Below are 21,092 nucleotides of genomic sequence, written 5' to 3'. Positions count from 1 at the left end.
TTTTTGCATGGCATGCCTGTGGAATGGGGCAGGGACAACAGCTCAATCCTGCACACTCAGCGCATCTTGAATTTGAAAAGAAGCTGGCTGATCCTCCGAGAACTACAGCCTGTCCTTTCTCTGACCCACCACGCTGGAATGCAAGTGGCTCTCCGGGCTGCAGTGCTTCAGGACAGCAGCATCGGTTATCATTTGTTCCAGCGTATCGAACGCTTGCCGATGGGAGTCTGCCCAGGCCCACTCACCATCCTGCCTTGTGAGCTGAGGTATGGGTTCCACTATTGCAGCCAAGTGTGGACAGAAAATTTATCATAGAAATGTCAGGCTGGAAGGGACCTTGAGAAGTCATCAAGTGCAGCCCCTTGTGCTGAGGCAGGACCAAGTAAACCTAGACCATCCCTGACAGGTGTTTGTCCAGCTTGTTCTTAAACCTCCAAAGATGAGGCTTCTACAACTTCCCTTGGAACCTATTCCAAAGTTTAACTACTCTGATAGTTAGAACATTTTCTAATATCTAACCTAAATCTCCCTTGCTGCAGATTAAGCCCATTACTTCTTATCCTATCTTCAGTGGACATGGAGAATAATTGATCCCAGTCCTCTTTATAACAGCCATTAACATAGAATCATAGAATATCAGGGTTGGAAGGGACCTCAGGAGGTCATCTAGTCCAACCACCGGCTCAAAGCAGGACCAATCCCCAGGCAGATTTTTGCCCCCGATCCCTAAATGGCCCCCTCAAGGATTGAACTCACAACCCTGGGTTTAGCAGGCCAATGCTCAAACCACTGATTGAAAGACTGTTCTCAGGTTCCTCCTCAGTTTTCTTTTCTCAAGACTAAACATGCCCAGTTTTTTATCTTTTCCTTATAGATCAGGTTTTCTAAATCTTTTATCATGTTAGTTGCTCTCCTCTGGACTCTCTTCAATTTGTCCACATCTTTCCTGAAGTGTGGCATCCAGAATTGGACACAGTACTCCAGCTGAGGCCGCACCACTGCTGAATAAAGTGGGACAATTACCTCCTTTGTCTTACCTACAGCACTCCTGTTAACACCTCCCAGCAGGATACTGTATTAGCCTTTTTCGCAGTTGTATCGTATTGTGGACTCATATTCAATTTGTGATCCACTATAACCCCCAGATCCGTCTCAGCAGTACTGGTTATTCCCCATTTTGTAGCTGTGCATTTGAGTTTTCCTTCCTAAGTGTAACACTTTGCACTTATCTTTATTGTCTTTCATCTTGTTGATATCAGGCCAATTTTCTAATTTGTCAAGATCATTTTTAATGCTAATCCTGTCCTCCAAAGTGCTTGCATTCCAGCTTGATGTCATCTGCAAATTTTATAAGCATACTCTCCACCCCAGGAGCCAAGTCATTAATGAAAACATTGTACAGTACCGGGCCCAGGGCTGACCCATGTGGGACCCTACTAGATACGCCTTCCCAGTTTGAGACTGAACCATTGATAATTACTCTTTGGGCTGGTCCACACTAAGCCCCCAGTTCGAACTAAGATAGTGAATAACGTAGCTGAAGTCGAAGTATCTTAGTTCGAACTTAAAGGTACTTACCACGGTCCACACGTGGCAGGCAGGCTCCCCCGTCGACTCCGCCTACTCCTCTCGCGGAGCAGGATTACCGGCGTCGACGGCGAGCACTTCCGGGATCGATTTATCGCGTCTAGACAAGACGCGATAAATCGATCCCAGAAGATCGATTGCTTGCCGCCAAACCAGTGGGTAAGTATAGACGTACCCTTTGAGTACAGTCTTTCAACCAGTTGTGCACTCACTTCATAGAAATTTCATCTAGACCCACACCTTTTAACTCCTAATCCTGGTCCCACAACTTCAAACTCAAAGCCATCGTTCCTCCCACTTATGGTCCTGCCGCCAGAGATAAAGACTGAGATGTGGATGAGGTTTTTGAGGTGCAGTCAGAGTGGACTGCAAGCCTGAGCTGCATTTTTAGGTAGAATTCTTACTGTAAGAATTACACTCCACTTGCAGTTCGCACTTCATATGAGGCATGTCCCTCAGCTGGGCCAGGGTGTTAGCCATTGCATTTTTCACGATGAGCCTTTGTAGACAGAGGCATGATATTTATGTACAAGGATTTAGAACTGGACTGAGCAGACAGGATCCTTGGGGCAGGGGAGGAGGTGGTAACATCCCTTGGGTCTGTACTGTAGCATCAGAGGAGGAAAAGGGTTGAGAACTGGTGATGCACACCCAACAGGTCTATCCAGGAAGCACACACACCCCTTGCCCCGTGTCTGCTCTGCTCATTCCCCTGGCTGTAAAGCTGCGAGCTTTTCTGGAATAGATTCTGCCTGTGCTGTGAATTAATGCCCATTAGCACCTCCTCCCTCCTCTAACAGTTATTCCCTGAAAGGCTGGCAGATCTCTGGGAAGCCAGTTTACAGGGTGTGAGCCTCTGGGAGCAGCTGGGAAATGTTCACAGCACAGGAGTCATGGGGGAGAAGAACAGCTGTGAAGAAGATCAGGAGGAAACAGGGAGGGATGGCGGGAGTAAAATGCAAGAAAGATGGATGGTCTGAGGGCCTACTGGCAGCTCAGTGCAAGGGGTCTGAATTCAGTTCCCCACCCCGCAACCGCTTCCCCAGGGCCACTAGGCTCTGGGAGTATTAGGAAAGTGGCCTGCTGAGTCCTAGGTTGCTTCTGAAGTGGGCAGAGTAGCTCATGTTGCTCTGGAGAACCTCCTCCAGCTGAGCCAGGAACCGTGGAAGCCAGTGCTGGAGGGAGAAGCATCCAGCGTCCTCAGTCATAGAAGGGCGGGTGGAATCCCAGATGAGTTCACACACTACCCTAAAGCCACTGCAGGGAGATCATCCACAGTGCTGAGCTGAATGGGGCAAGTGCCCTGACTTCAATGAAGTTACACCAGGGATGGCTCTGACCCTGGATCTATAGCATAGTCTATAATGGTAGCATGTATGTTTCCCCTTCATGGAATCTCCCTTCCCGCCCCAGAGGCAGGGGACACTGTAAAGAGAAGGAATGAACTACAGTTATTCATCAAGAGGGCTGAAGAGGGGTACGGGCATTTGGCGGACGACGGCCTGCTCATTTGAAGGTACCCAGGAGATGGCTGCAGGGACTGGGCATGCACTAGGTGACAGAAGCATGGTGCGTGGTCCTGGCAGGTATCTGCAGGCCGGGTAGGGCGGTGTGACCAGGCTAGGGAGCTTCCTGCTTTCTCCTTCCCCTCCCCGCAAAGGTGCATTTGAATTAGCTGCTCCTGCAGTCGGAGGAAGCCAGATGGCTGGAGATGGAAGTCAGGCAATCTGCAGTGGCTATTAATAATTCAGTTCGAGTTTGCACCCTCTAGTGCGAGTGCGGAGATGATAAAGCTGCCATCTCAATCAATCCTCGGTCGCTTCCAGACAGAACCTGAGAACAGAAGGGCTGCTACTGAGCATTGCCGTAGGCAGGCAAAAGCCTTCCCAATGGCTGTCTGGAGCTATCGATTCTAAGCAGGTACCTGCTGCAGTGTTTCTCTTTCGTTAGCTGGTTTCTTGGATAATCAGATACCCTTTGGAGAGGGTTACGTCATGTACACGGCCTTCACCCTACTCCCTTCTGCTGAGGGATTCATTTACTAGCTCTGAGCAGCGACTTTTGCTTTTCATTTTTTGGTGCTTGTAGGTTGGATGCATTTAAGGCCAGATTCTGCTCTCACGTACGCTGGTGTAAATACAGAGTAACCCCACTGAAGTCAGTGGGGTAAGGACTTGTCTATATGGGACCATTGACCAGAATGTCTACTTCAGAGCAGATCACTATGTAGAAACTCTTACTCCAGAATAAGGCTAGGTCTACACTACAGCGGTGGTCCGACCTAAGATACGCAACTTCAGCTACGTGAATACCGTAGCTGAAGTTGCGTATTTTAGGTCGGCTTACCTGGCTGTGAGGACGGGGGAAAGTCGACCGCTGCCGCGCTGCCGCCGACTCCGCTGCCGCCTCTTGCCGTGGTGGATTTCCGGAGTCGACGGCAGAGCGATCAGGGATCGATTTTATCGCGTCTTCACTAGACGCGGTAAGTCGATCCCCGATAGACCGATTGCTACCCGCCGGATCGGCGGGTAGTGAAGACAAAGCCTAAGAGTGTTCCCATGGAGAGTTATTCTGTAATAGCTATTGCACTTTAGGTTTACACTCTACCTTAATCCAGAATAGCTTCTCCATATAGACGAGCTCTAATAGTTAGATTGTCCTCTCAGTTACATTAATGTAAATCTGGAGGAATCCACTGAAGTCAATGGAGTAGGAGTTGGGTTCTGCTCTCAGAGTACACCAGTATAAATCTGGACTAACTCCACAGAAGTTAGATATTTCCTCCCCGTCTTCCCCCTTTCATTGTTTATTTTCAAGAGATAACTGCAGGAAAACTGGCTTTGGGTTTGGATCCTATAAGCTTCTCTGCACCTGTTGCTTCTGCCCTCCTGAAGGCATCGCTGTTATCCCATGGCAACAAACTGTGATATCCTACAGATGATTGACTTCAAAAGGGAAGGCGGATGTCTAGGGAAAGGGGAGTGGCTTACTGACTGAGGCATGGAACAGTGGCCTGCACATAGGACTGGGAACCAGGAATCTTGTCTAAATTGTCTCAAGATTGTCAATTTCTCAAAGAAGGGATTGTATCTTCCTTTATGTTATGGACAGCACTAAGCACACAGTCAGGGCTTAATAAATAACACTAACCACCCTGGCTCTTGCAATGAGTTCCTTCTGTAGCATTAGACAACTCATTTCACAGCTCTGGGTCAATTTTCCAATCTGTAAAATAGTATTCTCCTACCTCACAGGGACAGCAAGAGCTCGTCAATATTTGAAGTCACACTGACAATGAAAAGCCCTATATAAATGCCAAGTTTTAAGCAACAGGATCAGATGAGCGTGAAGGAACAAAACTATTTTCATGGACAAGCCAATAGAGAAGGACGCAAAATTCAGACCTGGGCCAAGATCTGAACTTCCCCAAAGTTTGGGAGTGTTTAGTCCCTAGGAGTTAGACATGGAGCTGATCCCTGATGTTCCTGCAGTTAAGGAATTCAGGAGATCTGCTTTCTATTCCCAGCTACTGACCTCTTATGTAGCCTTGGGCAAGTCACATCCCTGTTGGTGACTCAGTTTCCCCATCTGTAAAATTTGGATAATCATAGTGACGGTCCTTTGGAAAGCACTTTGACACCTAGTGGTTAAAAGCTCTGTATCAGAGCTAAGTGTTATTTGTGTCTGACAGTCACTCAGGAGCTACGCCATAAAAAAATCTGCATAATCAATTACCAATAATGAACCAACAGCAGGAGAATACACCACTCCCACACCCCTGCTACAAAATGGCACCCTCACTGTCACATTAGCAGAGCTCTCCTGGTTTGGAGCACAGGTTTACACAGCTAGAACCTCTCGGACATGGATTTTTCCCCACAGTTCCCACTAGTTTGCCCAGAGAGTTGATAAATGTGATAGAGGTTCTATCCAAGCGTTCCATACACAAAGGGTTTATGGCTGTTTCTACCCCTTTGTGTAGCTAGAACTCCTAAAAGTAGCACTGATCTTAAACTATGAAATCCAGCCATGTGCTAGGCTTACTTTTTGGTATTTCCAGGGGAAAGATATAGATATTAAAAGCCCTGGAAATGCAGCTTCTTAAATTTCCTTAAAAACATTTCTTACAGTTCATATCTAAGTGAATATTCCTGTTTTTTTTTTAAAGAATTTAAAAAAAGCACGCAAAGCCCAGGGAATGGAGAGAGAAGATATTCTCCTCCCCTAGGAAGATAAAAATGCATTTTAAAAAACCCCAGCCTGATTACATATTGACCTAATAGATTAAATGAATCCAGTGGAGCCAGCCCTGGCCCCTTAGGAAAACTTGAGACAGTTCCTCATCTGCCATGATGAAGCCACTTGTTCCTTAACTGCTTAATTGCTGGTGAATATTGCGGGTCTGAACAATCAGGAGACTCTGGCACGCTGCTGAAAATGCCAGTTACACTCTAAGCCAGACAGAATGCATCGATCATATTACTTAATGTCCCAGGTACATGCCGGCAGAATGCACCTGCCATAGTTCTTGGTAGGTCGCATTCACTTCTTGCATCTTTGTCTCAAGCTTTAATTAAACCAGCAGCTTTTCATGGCTGGGACTGTGTCTTTGTACAGCACCTCGCACAATGGTCCTGGCTGGGCATTACAACTCTTAAATAATGGATACAGTTTTAAACTTGGGTGCTTAACTTTAAGAACCCAAAGTCACATGTAGGCACCTAATTAAGGTGGCTTGATTTCAGAGATGCTGGAAATTGGAATGATGGGTATTTGGCATCTATAAAAATTCAGCCACTTTTCTTATGTACTTACATATAGAGTTAGGTGCCTAACTTTAAGCACCCAAGTTTGCATATTTTGGCCCATAACAATAAGGAATCTAGGCTTCTTCTCTGTAAACAATGAGGCTCTGTTAAGATTCTTCTGAAAAAGTGACTCTGTCTGTTGCGAGTAATGACTCAGGTACTTTTTTTTTATTTAATCGTTTAATTCAACTGAGCACAGCAGCGTTGGATGGAGCCACAAAGCCTTTGCTACAGGATCTGATACTTCAATACGCTACACAGCAAGAGACCAATGAGGGAGCTTCCCAACACTGCAGGTGCTTTGCGCTCTCTTATGGGGAATTAATCTTAAATACCTGTTGCCAGGCAGGGGCTTGGTCTCAGCTTTCTAAGCCCTGAACAGTGAGATCAACTCTGAATCAGAGCTAAGCAAATGGAAGATGGGGGGGGAAGCGAAGTATAAAGATGATGGAGTAGCTCATGTTCTCTATGGCCCTATGTCTCAATGACAACTGGCAAAGAGTTCACTGTTCTGAACCAGCTGTGTCTATCAGTCTTGACAGATTCACTACACCTAACACACTGCTGTCATAGTATTTATCTATCAAGGGTGGCATGCAAGGCATCAAATGATTTACATCATACTGGTCATCATAAGCATTGCAAGATGTATATACAGTGGGTGTGTAAGGAGTTGTGTACCCATTAAAAATCTGTTTTAAACCACATAACCAGCCAGCATTGACATACAGGTTTTCTGCGAGACAAAGTCTGTTTATTCACCTACCCCTGCCTAAGGTGAATTAAGCATTATAAAGCCAACACAATGGAAGCCTCATTTACATGTGAAAGTCATCAGGAAAAACATGTGGACCAGTAGAGTTGCCAACTTTCTAACTGCACAAAACCGATGTCCCGCCCCCGGCATCCCCCCTTCCCCAAGGCCCCATTCCTGCCCCGCCCCTTCTCTGAGGTTCTGCCCCCACTCATTCCAGCCCCCACTTCCTCCGTTGCTCACTCTCCCCCACCCTCACTCACTTTCACCAGGCTGGGGAAGAGGGTTGGGGTGCAGGGGGGGTGCGGGCTCTGGGGTGGGGCTGGGGTGAATGAGGGGGCTCTGGGCTTGGTCCAAGGGGTTTGGAGTGCAGGAGGGGGCTCAGGGCTGCGGCAGGAGGTTGCGGTGCGGGAGGGGGTGCATGCTCCAGCTGGGGGTGTGGGCTCTGGGGTGGGGCTGGGGTACAGGAGGGGGCTCCGGGCTGGGTCCGAGGGATTTGGAGTGCTGGTGGGGGCTCAGGGCTGGGACAGGGGGTTGGAGTGTGGGAGAGGGTGTGGGGTACAGTCTCCAGGAGGGAGTTTGGATGCGGATGGCGATGCGGGGTCTGGGAGGGAGTTAGGCTAGGGCAGGGGGTTCGGGGTGTGGGCTCTGGGAGGGAGTTAGGGTGTGGGAGGGGGTTCTGACCTGGGGCAGGAGGTTCAGGGTGCAGGCTCCTGCCGGGCAGTGCTTACCTCAGACGGTTCCTGGTTGGCGGTGCAGCGGGGCTAAGGCAGGCTCCCTGCCTGCCCTGGCTCCGTGCCGCTCCTGGAAGCGGCCGGCATGTCCAGCCCCTAGGCAGAGGTGCAGCCAGGCGCCTAGGCACTTGGGGCAGGGGCAGCACGTGGAGCTTCCCTGATCGCCCCTGCGCCTAGGGGCCAGACATGCTGGCTGCGTCCGGGAAGCTGTGCTGACAGGGAGCTGCCTTAGCCCCGCTGCGCTGCTGACCGGACTTTTAACAGCTCGGTCAGCAGTGCTGACCGGAGCCGCCAGGGACCCTTTTCGACTGGGCGTTCCAGTCGAAAACCGGACGCCTGGCAACCAGACACCAGGGACATCCTGTCTTTGGTGGACAAAGCAATGAGAAGCAAGAAGACATTTTAGCAGCCATTTACTGAGGAAACCTCTTAAAGGGGGTGTGGTGTTCATGAAATAACCAGGAACATGGTTAGGACTGAAAACCAGTAAGGCCTCTAGACTTAGGATTGCGCTTTGGATGTGTAACCAGTTCTGCTTCCAGTATTCTTACTCACTATCCATTTGAATCTCTGTTCTTTGCTAATAAACTTCTTGTTTCTATTATAAATGCATCTCGCTGCTGTGGTAGTAAGCAGAGTGCGTATCCCCAGTTGAATCAAACAAGCTGGTGTAGATACCGTTCTCTTGGGAATAATAAACCTGACAGAGGAGAATAACAGGGCTGGGTAGTATAAGGGGACACTTCTGAGGAGTGCGGGGACTGGGGTGTTAACCTGGAAGGCAAAGCAGGGACTGGCAGAGCCCTGAGGAGAGTGCTTGAGTGGCTGACGGGCTGGCAATGTCAAAGACCTGAGAAAGTCTCCCTCACACTCGAGGGTAACAAAGTGACTTCCAGTCCTAGATGCCCCGAGAAAGCGTCACACCCTCATTGAAGTCAATGGGAATTTAGCTATTGACTCTACAGGGAGCAGGAGTGGGCTGTAGAGGCACCTAAAGTCTTTGAGAATCTGGGCCTTAAGGCCTGGTCCTGCAGCTATGGTGAACCCCAGGAATCAGCCAGGTACAGAGAATTGTGTGAAAGTCAGAGGTGGGGTTTGGGACCCCAAAGAGTCTATCCCCTCTTTACTCTTTGGCAGGTTCTATACTGATCTCAGTACATGGTGGGAGTATTTACTGCAGGAGTATTCACACAGCACTGACTCCAGATATACGTGACCAATAAAGCTCAGAGTTTTGGACCTTGTTTGCAAGCCTCAGTGCCTTTATGGAGGGGCTGTCTGATAACACCCATATGTACTTTTGCTTTGGGTTTGCTTGGGCTCACCTTAGGGTTAAGGAAAAATAAAAATGTTTGTTTGCCTGGGAGGTGCGAATCACATGAGAAGCGTGGTCCTTTAATTCCATGTGATTTTGCAACACAGTGTTTCACCCAATGCAAAATGTTTGACCAAATGGCTTTTGCCCCTCACATCAAAAGTGTGAAAAATACATCTTGCCTCCTGCTTTTAGCATAGAGCCAACTCATTTTTCCCTCAGATAATGTGTTACCTTTGAAAAAAATTTGGAGACGGGTCTATTTTCCATTTGGTAACAAAATGCAAAGAAACCAGAGAGCAAGTCTTTTGCATGCTTACAATTGTCACACCCCGAACTCTGCCTTTGCCCTTCAATTCAAACCAAGTCAAAACTGATCTAAAAACATTCAAGTCTTGCCTGGTTTGGATTTTGCTTAGTTTCCTCCTAAAACCATGAATTGCCCCAGATCTGCTATAAAATCAGCCTAGGCTTGCAGATACCCTAATCCTTTCACACAAAGCCAGGGCTGAGTTTCAGATATATAATTAACATCTTGAATGGCTCTTTCCCCAAACAAAGCCCTGACTGACCTGTTGGCATTCCTGAAAGCCAGACTCTTCCTTTCAAATCAGTTTATTCCATCTTCTTATAGCTTAGGGTACGTCTTCACTCAAGGGGGGGGGTCGATTTAAGATACGCAAATTCAGCTACGCGAATAGCGTAGCTGAATTCGACGTATCGCAGCCGACTTACCCTGCTGTAGGGACGGCGGCAAAATCGACCTCTGCGGCTTCCCGTCGACGGCGCTTACTCCCACCTTCGCTGGTGGAGTAAGAGCGTCGATTCGGGGATCGATTGTCGCGTCCCAATGGGACGCGATAAATCGATCCCCGAGAGGTCGATTTCTACCCGCCGATTCAGGCGGGTAGTGTAGACCTAGCCTTAGACAGAGCAGATAAGCTTGGCGTTACAGTCCATTCTTAGGTCGTATCCCTCCCTCCCCCCCCCCCCCCCCGTTAGCGTCGGCCAAATTGCAACAGATCTGAAAAGATCTACCGAAATCTGTTTGGTTGTTATTTTTCCCCTGGCCAGTTCTGCCTTCCAATTTGACAAGTTGCTCAGTAATCAGGGATAAGGTTTTGGGGAGGAAGGGGACGGGGAGGGAAGAAGAATCAGAACCAGCCCCAAATCTGGCTCCCCTGTCTGCCTCAACCAAATCAGAGCTGTCACTCCACCCAATTGTGAGCGTTCAGATGCGGGATGACTTTGACCTCCAACCCCAGCTGCCCTTGCCAGCTCTGCCCCAGCCCACATCCCTACTACAGACTAGTGGCCTGATACTCTACAATTAGCTTTAATATTTGGAGCCATTACTCTAGTGTATCTTATTTTTTATTTGTCATGTTAATATTATAGTAGCACCTTGGGGGCCCAACAGAGGTCAGGCTCGGCACTGTCTGAAAACCTACTAAGAGACAGACCCTGTCCAGAAGAACTTAGGGACCGAGTAGGAAGAAGAGGCCACAAGTGGGGATAAGAAATGGAGGAGGATGAGCAATGGTAGCCAACCCTCATCGGAACACGTGGTCGCGTAACTTAGCTATGTGCGTGATCAGCAACTTTCTGATCAGAGTTAAAGATACAAATCAACAGGAGCTATTCGTGGTTAGGAATTTCTATATTTTCATCTCTGTCCATTTATATGACCTTTTCTGCCCCCCCCCACCCCCATTTCTTTCTCACTCAGCTACCCCATTCCACACTTAGCTCTGTCCCCAATCCTTTATTTTTAAAGACAATTCCCTGCATACCTGATACCAGCAGCTCCAGCCTAACACAGCAGCTGCTGTTAGAGTTAAGCTTATACCAAAGGGAAAGATTCAACCTTATTTTTATAGTGGTTTCTAGGAGGTTACAGGGTGGCAGTACAGCTGTTCCAGAGCACATTCCAAAGTCGATGCAGTCTTGTAACGCAAGTGAGTCCCATTCACAAAACAGCCGAATGCGACGCTGAAACTGCCGCTTTGCTGTTCAGCTGGGGACCATGTGTTCTTTGTAACATATACAGAGCTCATCTTTTTACACGCAGCTAGCCCCAGGTTACTTAAAGTTAGATTCAGCCACGTGAGGCAGGAGAAGAGCAATTAAAATGTGTGTGTGTGTGTGTCGTGTAGGAGGACCTGCTTTACAAGGAAATAAAAATCAAGCAATTAACTGGGGAATTAAGATCTAGTGCACGCTATAGACAGCATGCATATATAAAGGAGACAGCTGTTAAATATAGTGCCTGAGAAACTCATGCTAGCACTAACTGGATTACTTGCACTGATTTGGGAATACTTATGTATTTTATTATGCAATGTATGGATCATCATAATTCTACTTCTCGCTTCAATGCTGCCTTCCTTCCAAGCATCTTAGAGCGCATTACAAACAATTAAGCCCACCCACGCCTCTGCACAGCGGTGTGCATTGTATCCGCTTTGCGGGAATTGGGTATATTTTATCATGGAGATCACTTAATTAATATCATTTATTTTTACGTTACCTGGGCCAAATCCCAAAAGTGGCTGAGCAACCACAGCTGCCTCAGGCCCTGATGCCCACGCTCAAGGTATGATCCAAAGCTCATTGTACTCAATGGGCAAACTCCTGTTGATTTTGGTGGGTCTTGTATCCGACCCTCAGGGCCGGCTCCAGGCACCAGCCCACCAAGCATGTGCTTGGGGCGGCACCTGGAGCGGGGCGGCGCGGCACGGCGCTCCGGCCTGAGAGCGGGGCCCCGGCCGGGCTCTCCGCCCTCCTCCCGGCGCTCCGGCCGCCGGGGAGAGCGGGGCCCCGGCCGGGCTCTCCGCCCTCCTCCCGGCGCTCCGGCCGCCAGCGGAGCCGCGGCGGGCTCGCCGCCCTCACCCCGGCCCTCCGGCCGGTCAGGGAGAGCGGGCCCGCGGCCGGGCTCGGCGCCCTCCCCTGCCGCACTCGGCGGGGGGGTGGGGGGGCGGCGGGAGGCTTTTTTGCCTGGGGCAGCAAAAAAGCCAGAGCCGGCCCTGCCGACCCTCATGGCCAGACATTCCCATCCTCTTCCGTGAAGAGAGGGAAGCCTGAGCATGTGGATCTCTGAGGGGGGAATGTGTATAGAAGAGGGGAGTGCTGCCCTTCTTCCCATAGGGGGTTCTGCAGTGGTCCAGCTCTGTGGGTTGAGAGGGGTGTAAGGGGGACCAGGCTGTGCTGCATTCTCCCACTCAAATCCTCAGGGCAAAGCAGTGCAGGTTACCACAGAGGGGCCAGGTCTTCAGCCCAGACTGAGCCCCTGGACCTGGGATTTCCCTGATGGAGGGGAATCCCACAGTGACATAACGCTGGTGTAGCTGGTTCTATGCCACCCATTCTCCATCCCCTCTTCTATGAAGGGGGTGTTGTGGTGCATGTCAGGGGAATAGCTGGAGCACACTGTGCACTTGGGATCCTGGCTGGTGGCGGTCTTGAGCGGGCTTTCCAGCTGGCGTTAGAGCATCCCAACGTATGTCTACACTGCAGTTAGACACCGGTGGCTGGCCCGTGCCAGCTGACTCAAGCTCCTGAGACTTGGGCTAAGGGGCTGATTAATTACAGTGTAGACGTTCAGGCTCAGGCTGCAGCCCTCCCACCTTGCAGGGTCCTAGACCCCGGGCTCCATCCTGAGTGTTTACACCGCAATTAAACAGGTCCACAGCCCGAGCCAGCTGGCACGGGCCAGTTGCAGGTTTTTAATTGCAGTGTAGACGTGCCCTCAGTGTCCACTTTGACTGGCACTGATTTGGCCTGTTGGGTCAGGGGAGCAGAAATTTACCATATTGCCACCTCTGCACCCCACCCCAGGTGCACCAAGCAGAGCCCCAAGTCTGCAGCCCTCCATAAGTCCTCCCTTCCATTCTGTGGGGTCCCCTTGGAGTGAGTGGGAGTTCCCGAGTGCTCTGACTTCAATGGGCATCACGCAGCACTGGTCCGAGACCCTGCATTCCCTGGCAGCAGCTAATGGCAGCCACAATGTAATGTTATTTAAACCTACTGTTCTGCCTGGGTGTTTGCTTGAAAACAATATAGGTGTGATTGCGAAGAACGAATGGAAGCAAGACCAAGGCCCAGATTAGGTTCTCACAGGCGCTCGATCGCACCTTTAATTTACTGCTTTGTAAAACTACCCTCTCCTAATGTAGACAATTATGAAGGGCACAACAGCAGGACAAGAAGAGAGGCCTTTTGGGGGTTTTTAAATCTCAAAAGATTCAGGGGACAAACAATAAAGCAGCATGTGCTCTGAAAACATCTGTAAGTAAAGTGCAACAGTTCTCTCAAGAGATGCAACAGAGCCGCAAACTGTATATTGACAATTATGTGTGGTGGGCGGGCATAAATTCTATAAACCTTAGTCCTCACCTCTAAGAAGAGTTAGAAGAGAGGCGAGTATATATATATATATATTTAAAGAACATCAACACTCTGGACAAATATAATGGAACTAACAAGTGCCTTACTAAACTTCCTGGCTTAATCATTTTCCTTTGGTAGCATCACATCTGCCCTACAATGTCTTTGAGGGAATGGCCATGTCTTCAGACCTGTGTGAACAGTGGCTAGCTCACAGTTGGTGCTATAGAACTAATAACGATTTAATAAATAAATATGATTAATAAATAGCAGCCAAGGTTTTAGGGCACCAGGAAAACTATTGCACCTTGGACTGAAAATCAACCTCCAGTTGTCAGTGCAACTATGGGCATTATATCCCAAGGCTGGCCACACACCATCAGCCCTCAGTGCGATATGAGAATTGGCTATGAGGCCGATCCTCAGCCAACGTGAATTGAAACAGATCCTTTGTGGAGGTGTATGAATTTGGATCAGCTGATGATCCAGCCCTATGTATGCTATAGGTCTGTTACTTATATGGTAGCTCTTTTGGGCCGGGACCAATATGTACATAGGCTATAAATACAGTGCCTAGCACGACAGGGTCCTGATCATGGAATCGAGTCAGTACTGTAATAATAAAAGTGAAAATGATGAACTTCACTTACTATCAAAGACTGGTCTCTAGTCCTTACTTTCTAACATAATAGTGTAAGTTGATATATTTATATGTCACTCCAAAGGGATCCCAAATGTAAACCACCCGATATGCACACTGTACACTTCGTCTACCACTGCCATGAGTGCAGGGGACTGGACTAGATGACCTCTCGAGTTCCCTTCCAGTCCTACAATTCTAGGAGACTCTTGAGGTACGTCTACACTGATAAAAAAAAAACCCACGGCACTGAGTCTCAGAGCCCAAGTTAGCTGACTCAGGCTTGCGGGGCTCAGGCTGCGAGACTATTAAATTGCAGTGTAGACGTCCAGACTTGGTCTGGCACCTGGGCTCTGAGACCCCTGTGAGGGGGAGAGTCTCAGAGCCCAAGCTCCAGTCTGAACATCTACACAGCAATTTTTAACCCTGCAGCCTAAGCCCAAGTCAGCTGACCTGGGCGCTGTGGCTTGGTGCCGTAGGGTTTTTACCACAATGCAGATGCATGCTTTGTCTCAGGGGTTTGGTTTATACAAGCCTCTGTCACATGTAGTACCTTCTCCAGGGAGAGCCTGTGTGGATACTTTTGGGGATGATGTGCTGTGTGTTTTTATTCAAGAGGCACACCTTGCAATTGGAATGCAAAGTAGAGGTGTTTGTGGTGGTCGTCCAGAAGCTCCGTCCACACTTTTGGACCAGGACATTATGGAGCACTGGTTCAGTACTGACACAGACGGAAAAGCACCCAAACGAACCACCACCACCACTTATATCAGACAATGGCACCTCAGAGCTTCCCCAGCCAGGCAGCTACCAGAGCTGACCGGTGCCCTGACTGTAAGCTAGATCTAGAATTTTTATTTGTTGTGAATTTAGCAGCTAATCTTGAGGTTTATATTTTAGCTTTTTTTAATTTAAATTTCACAGTTGCAGGAAATTATGAAGGGGGTCAGACAATAGTTAGTGGCAATAGATATTGCGATTCAAACAGTTAAAGCCTTATAATGATTAAAACACTACTTGTCAACATCACATGTCAAAATAGACAAAGTAAATATTGAGTCTGATTTAAGGATAAGTTCTCAAGTAGCATTTTTCTTAATTTTCCTGTCACTGTCTATTAGTATAGATGGAAATGTTTTTTCTCAGTTTGTGTGTGTACAGCAAAATCACCATTTAGCAACATTTAATGAGAAAAAGCTAATCCTTCCAAGCCTAGCTATAGGCACGTATGAAATCCCAAAGGGACCCATCCAAATAGGGTGTGATTATACATTTTGCATGTTTTTGAACTCTGAATTTCTCCAGTGGGCTGAACTGGATTCATGCTGAGTTCTAGTTTTCCAGCAGGTGGCTGGGCACAGCCTGGAGACAGCTTCCTTTCTAAGGCCTGGCACCAGCGAAGAAGAAAGCTTGCTCATTGTGCCCTGCAGTTTCTGGAGCGAGACCTCAGCTGAGAGGGCCCTGCTGAATTAGGCTGTGTGTGGAGTTAAAAATGGTAATATTGCCAATGTTGAGCTCTGAGACAGACAGGAGCCCAGCATCTGCTGAGCTCTGCACTCTGAGCATCTCTGGCGCAATCCCTTTGGAAGGGAAAGCAGAACGCTGGTGATCTTTGCACACATTCTGTCGGTGTCATCTTTACTCAGTTGATTGCATTGTTTTTGCCTCCTTGCACCCTGAGGTCAAACTAGCTGATGAAGTCAAACTGTCCCCTGTCTGTTTCATGCACCATCACGAACAGTCACCAAGAGCAGACTCATTCTTTGGGTGTCTTGCTTGCTATCTAGAGAATGTGATAGGAGGCGGAGTGTAAAGTGCTGCACTCGTCAAAGCGAGTGTTTTAATTGTTCTTCCAGAGACCAAAGGTCAAGAACGGTTGTTTTCTTCTACAGAACTTTTTAAAAGGAGTTTATATATTTGAGAAACTGTATGGGAACTGGCCATATTATCAGAACTACTGCCGCTGCAGCACCTGAAATTGGAGAGGGTTCAGAGAAGAGCCACAAGAATGACCTGAGGATTGGAATACACGCCTTATATTGATAGATCCAAGGCGCTCAATCTATTTAGTTTAAACAAAGAGAAGGTTAATGGGTTCCTTGATCACAATCTATAAGCGCCTACACAGGGTACAAAATTGTGATAATGGGCTCTTCCATATAGCAGACAAAAGGTCCAAGAAGATCCAGTGGGTGGAAGTTGAAGCTAGACAAATTCAGACTGGAAATAAACCGCAAGTTTGTTCCAATGGCTAATTACCCTCACTGTTTACCAAGGGTTATGGTGGATTCTCCATTACAGAGAGTTTTAAAATCAAGATTGGATTTTCTTTTTTTTAAACAATCTATGCACTAGTTCAAACAGGAATTAGCTCAGGGGAGTCCTATGCCTGTCAGACCAGACAATGGTGGTCCCTTCTTGCCTTTTAATTTACGAATCTGTGGAAAATAGCCCTTATGGAACTGGCCACAGTGATGCTATCCATGCATCAGGACTTTTTTTGGGGGGGTGGGGGGCCTATAGTGTGTATAGAAGACAAAGCCCCTGATATCGGGCTGGTCCTGATAATAATTGGGACATCTAGTCTCCCTATATCAGTGTCATCTCCACTACTCTCGCACTGCCACCTTAAATAACTCTTTAGGAACTAGTCATATCAATTCCATCAGCTACTACAGCGGAGGCAATTTATATAAACCCGGCACTTGTGAAAGAAACAGAACGTGTCAACAAGTGACAGGTCATTACTGTTTCCTGCAGTTATGCATCGTGCTGATATGATTACACAGTACCCTGTTGTTACAGAATGACTGCAGATGTAGGTGCATAGAATCATAGAATATCAGGGTTGGAAGGGACCTCAGGAGGTCATCTAGTCCAACCCCCTGCTCAAAGCAGGACCAATCCCCAACTAAATCATAATAATGGTACTTTCTAACCTGGACTCAAATAACTGACCACACACACGAAAAACCCCTACATTTGTTTTGGATACACTTAGCACTTTTTTTAAAAAAACTATATTGTGTAGAATGTATCCTATTGCCATTCTTATTTTCCATGTATAGGAGTTTCTCAGAGCACTGCACTCAGTTCTGGGCACATGCAGTGACAAACAGATTTGGAAAACTTAGAGGGAATTCAGAGATCAGCAACAAAAATGATTGAAGGAGCTGGAGGGACTGATTGGGGTGTGGGGAAGAGTCAGTCTATTGCAAGTGCTCCCTTTACCCTAGTGTCTAGGCAATAACATTTTTTAAGGGTACATCTATAGCTTGGCTAAGGGGGGGGGGGTAGGATAATTGTTTACCATTAGTCAAAGGATGCATACATCAAGGACAAGGAGGGATTGTAGAAGGGCAAGCAACTCCGAGCAATGGGATGAAATTAAGAAAAATGTAGGCTACTGGGAACACTGCATGAACAATTAGTCAGTAGAAAAGTCCCTCAAGGAAAGGGCTGTTATGTTCAGGACTTGGGACTTTAAAAACATGGATTGATAATGACTTATAAAAAGGTACAGTAGATAGGGTTGGTTGAAAACTCACTGTCAACTGTCTTTCAGTGGAGATTTGTGTTTGATGAAATACATCATTTTGTGAAACTCCCACGAAGCACCATGGTGGCATTTCCAATTGAAACTTTGGCTTTTCCACTAAAAGTTTTCAGCTGACAACCTTTTGCCCAAAAGTCAACGTTTTCCACAGAAAGCAACTGTTTTCTAACTAGCGACTGCAGGGGATAATTCTGCTCCAGCTGAGGTGACCCACGAGTTCCGGTTCGGAGATGAAGGAGTTTTGGTCGGGTTTGTGCATCAGTGTTACTACTCAGAATGCTCATTAGCCAGTTGATTGTCTGTTGCTCAGCCCATCTGGTTTAGGAGTGGCAAGCCCTGAGTGCCTCCTGGAGAGGCTGAGCATGCCCATCTTTTCCGGGCAAGCTGAAGGCCCTTGGCATAGCCTGGAGTTGCTCGGCACTTCCAAGGACCGAGTTCTTAGTGCACATTTAATACCCAATATTTTCAACTAGACTAATTCCTTTGCTGCGAACAACTGCCACAGCAAAACCCTGACACAGGGTTACAGTGGGGGCTGTCTAATCAGGAGAGGTTCCCATTAACGTGTGGCTTTTGTAGCTCCAAACAGGGCTGATTTGTTTGCCATCTGAGGTCCCTCTTGCAGAAACAGGTTCAAGAACAGTGGCCACCAGCAGGGCACTGGACAGTGGCAGGGCTGGTGCCTAGACCCAGAAGAAAAGCTCTGTGTTTACCTAGGTAACTAGTCGAGGCGAGGGGGGGGGGAAACGGGGCTCTGAGCTAGGACGGCAGTGATCATTGCTACTGCTGCAGCTCTTTGAATGATGCCTCTTTCCCACTCGAATAACTGAGATACCTAATTAGTCTGTGTCTCCCATTCGCTTGCAGGACTTCCCACTCGAGGGCTAAAGCAGACGCGGCTGTGACAGCAGCGCAGAAAGCTCAGGAGGAAGCTCGGATTGCCAGGATCACTGCCAAAGAGTTTTCGCCTTCCTTCCAACACAGGGAAAACGGTCAGTCTGCGCTGCCAAGCAGGCCGGTCTCCCAGGATGACTTCATTGTGTGTGTGTGTGGGCGCGCGCATGTGTCGAATGGTACAATGCATAGGGGCATTGTGGGGCTTTTCGGGGGCAGGGCGGCCTGGAGCTACAGGGGGGCAAAGAGAAAGTTTGCCCCCATCCCAATAATCTGCAAGGGCCCCCAAACTAGCCAAAATATGTACAAAGTTAGTCAGCATTAAGTAGTAGAAGTGACATTGACAAAACACTGACACAGTAGCCAAATTTTACTTTTTAAAACTCTCATGTAAGGTTCATGGAAAAGCAAAGCCAAGCCCAAAATAAAAATAAAGCCAGGCAGGGCTATATTAGGCCACAAAAGTTCCTGAGGCAGATCATTCCCTTCAAATGTGTGCGCATGTGCACCAGAGAGTAGGAAGGGGACAGGTATAAGTGGGGGTAGTTGGGAAGATCTAAGACTAAACTGCATTAATTAACATATGTGAATGGTATTATTCAAAAATTTTAGCAGACTGCACTCTCATTAGAAGCCTGCTACCACCAGTTTTTCTCAAGCTCTTCAATCGGAGGTTACTCATCCATCCGAATCGCTTCAGTGTCTGATGTTGGTGACTCATTACGTTGGTGCTAGTCTCCCTGAATCAGTGCCCCAGTGTGGCATTAAGGGGTTGTGCCATCTTTAGGACAACATATTCCATCCACTTGTTGTAGTCATCAAAGATCCATGGTTCTTTTCATAAGCGTTGGGACGGTGTCCTGGCCAAATTCAAATTTGAGTACATATGTTTTCCTATGTTCTCACATTGTTTCAGTTGGATGTGAGACTCATCTTCACTTCCCATCAGGTATTGTTGCTGCAAGCTGTAGAACAGCTTACCTGTGCCACCCAAGAGGTGGCTGCATTTCACTGGTACCTGACACAATTCTCATCTAGAGAGAAAGCTGAATTCATCCCTCGTGTGATTCCACTGACTCCGTAACTGGGAGTGTCTTTTGCCCACACTAGGTAAAATTTGTGACTCCTTTGGCATGCGTAAGCAGGAGCTACACCATACAAATGTAAGAAATTATCCTTGTTATTATACTAGTAACAATCAACAGCCACAGTCCCTTTCTGCAGGGAAACCGCATGGATGTGCCCTCCTTGAGAACATGTGTTTGGCTACCTTAGATGGCCCCAGGAAGCCCTGCCCATTGCTATTATGCATCAGTCTATTAGACGGACATTACATAAAACATTTCAAAGATTAGTGTAGAGTGCAAATCCTTGTCTGGCAGGAAGATGGACTAGAGATGACCCCAGAGGACTTTTCCAGCTGAGGATGGAAATACATTCACAGGCATGATGCTTGTTGGTTGAGGGCAGGGGGACAATGGAAATGTTACATAACCCAAGGGTTATATAGACATACCCATTACGGTGCCCAGATCTGAGATTTCTCCACTGCTTTGGGGCTAAGCATTAGCTTAATGCACTCCTTATGGAAAATTCTATAGAAATTAAGGCCTCTAGAGTAATTTCTATAGAACCCCAATTGAATTTAAAGGGGCACCATCAACTTAAATCACAGTGCTGCCTGAAAATGTTCCCACCTGCTATTGTTACTGCTAACCTCTCAAATAACCGTAACCAAAAGAAATTAGAGAGAGAAAATATTTTCTGTATTTTTAATGTGGTCACGCTGTGCATTTGTACATAGGCCGTTTCTTTAGTCACTCTATCAGGTCCCCCTGTTGTTTCACACAGCAACAAGGGAGACGGAGACATTTTTAAAAGCAGGCAAATGGGGTTGTAAACCCACAAAAGTTGTCAGGGGTCTCTGATATTGATTTTTACTACTTTTTAAAATAGATATATTTCAGATATAACCACAGCCAACCCATATGGCAGGGTGCAATGGGGTCACCACCTCCAGAGTCCCCTTTCCCCCATGGCCTGGGGTGGCCCTGCAGCATCCCTGCCTCAGTTTCCCCACAATGACTTAGCCATCCAGCTAAGACATTAACAAAAATCCACCCCTTCCAGGGTATCCAATTCCAAAAACACAACACAAACTCTTTGCCCCAGTCTCCAGCAAGGCCCAGCTCCTCTTCCCCAGGCGCCTGTCTTCCCTTCTCTAATCCAAGCACTCCTCTGAGCACACTTTCGACTCAGTTTACATCCTGTCCTTTTCATCCTCCCCTCAGCCCCTTGGGGTTGCTCTCTTACAAGCAACCCCTCCCAGGTTTTCCTGCCTGGAGTCCTCCACACACCTCTCTCTGCCTGGCTTGTGCTTGTCTCTGACCCTCTCACCATCATCTGCTCCTCTCTTTA

At 47.7% G+C, this 21,092-nt stretch overlaps 1 protein-coding gene across 2 annotated transcripts in view; it reads left to right on the top strand.

The window, feature by feature from the left end:
• The window catches only part of JPH3 (junctophilin 3), a 113,935-nt gene that overhangs the window by 68,588 nt on the left and 24,255 nt on the right, over window positions 1-21,092 (top strand). For both annotated transcript variants that reach the window (XM_065416727.1, XM_065416726.1), the window contains exon 3: window positions 18,648-18,772. In XM_065416727.1, the coding sequence (XP_065272799.1) occupies window positions 18,648-18,772 (125 nt within the window). The remainder of the gene's footprint in view (window positions 1-18,647; window positions 18,773-21,092) is intronic.

This window comes from Emys orbicularis, chromosome 14 (genome assembly GCF_028017835.1).
Source record: "Emys orbicularis isolate rEmyOrb1 chromosome 14, rEmyOrb1.hap1, whole genome shotgun sequence".
Taxonomy (NCBI): Eukaryota; Metazoa; Chordata; order Testudines; family Emydidae; genus Emys; species Emys orbicularis.
Note: the sequence above shows the minus strand (reverse complement) of the source record. Positions and strands in the feature narration are given on the sequence as shown.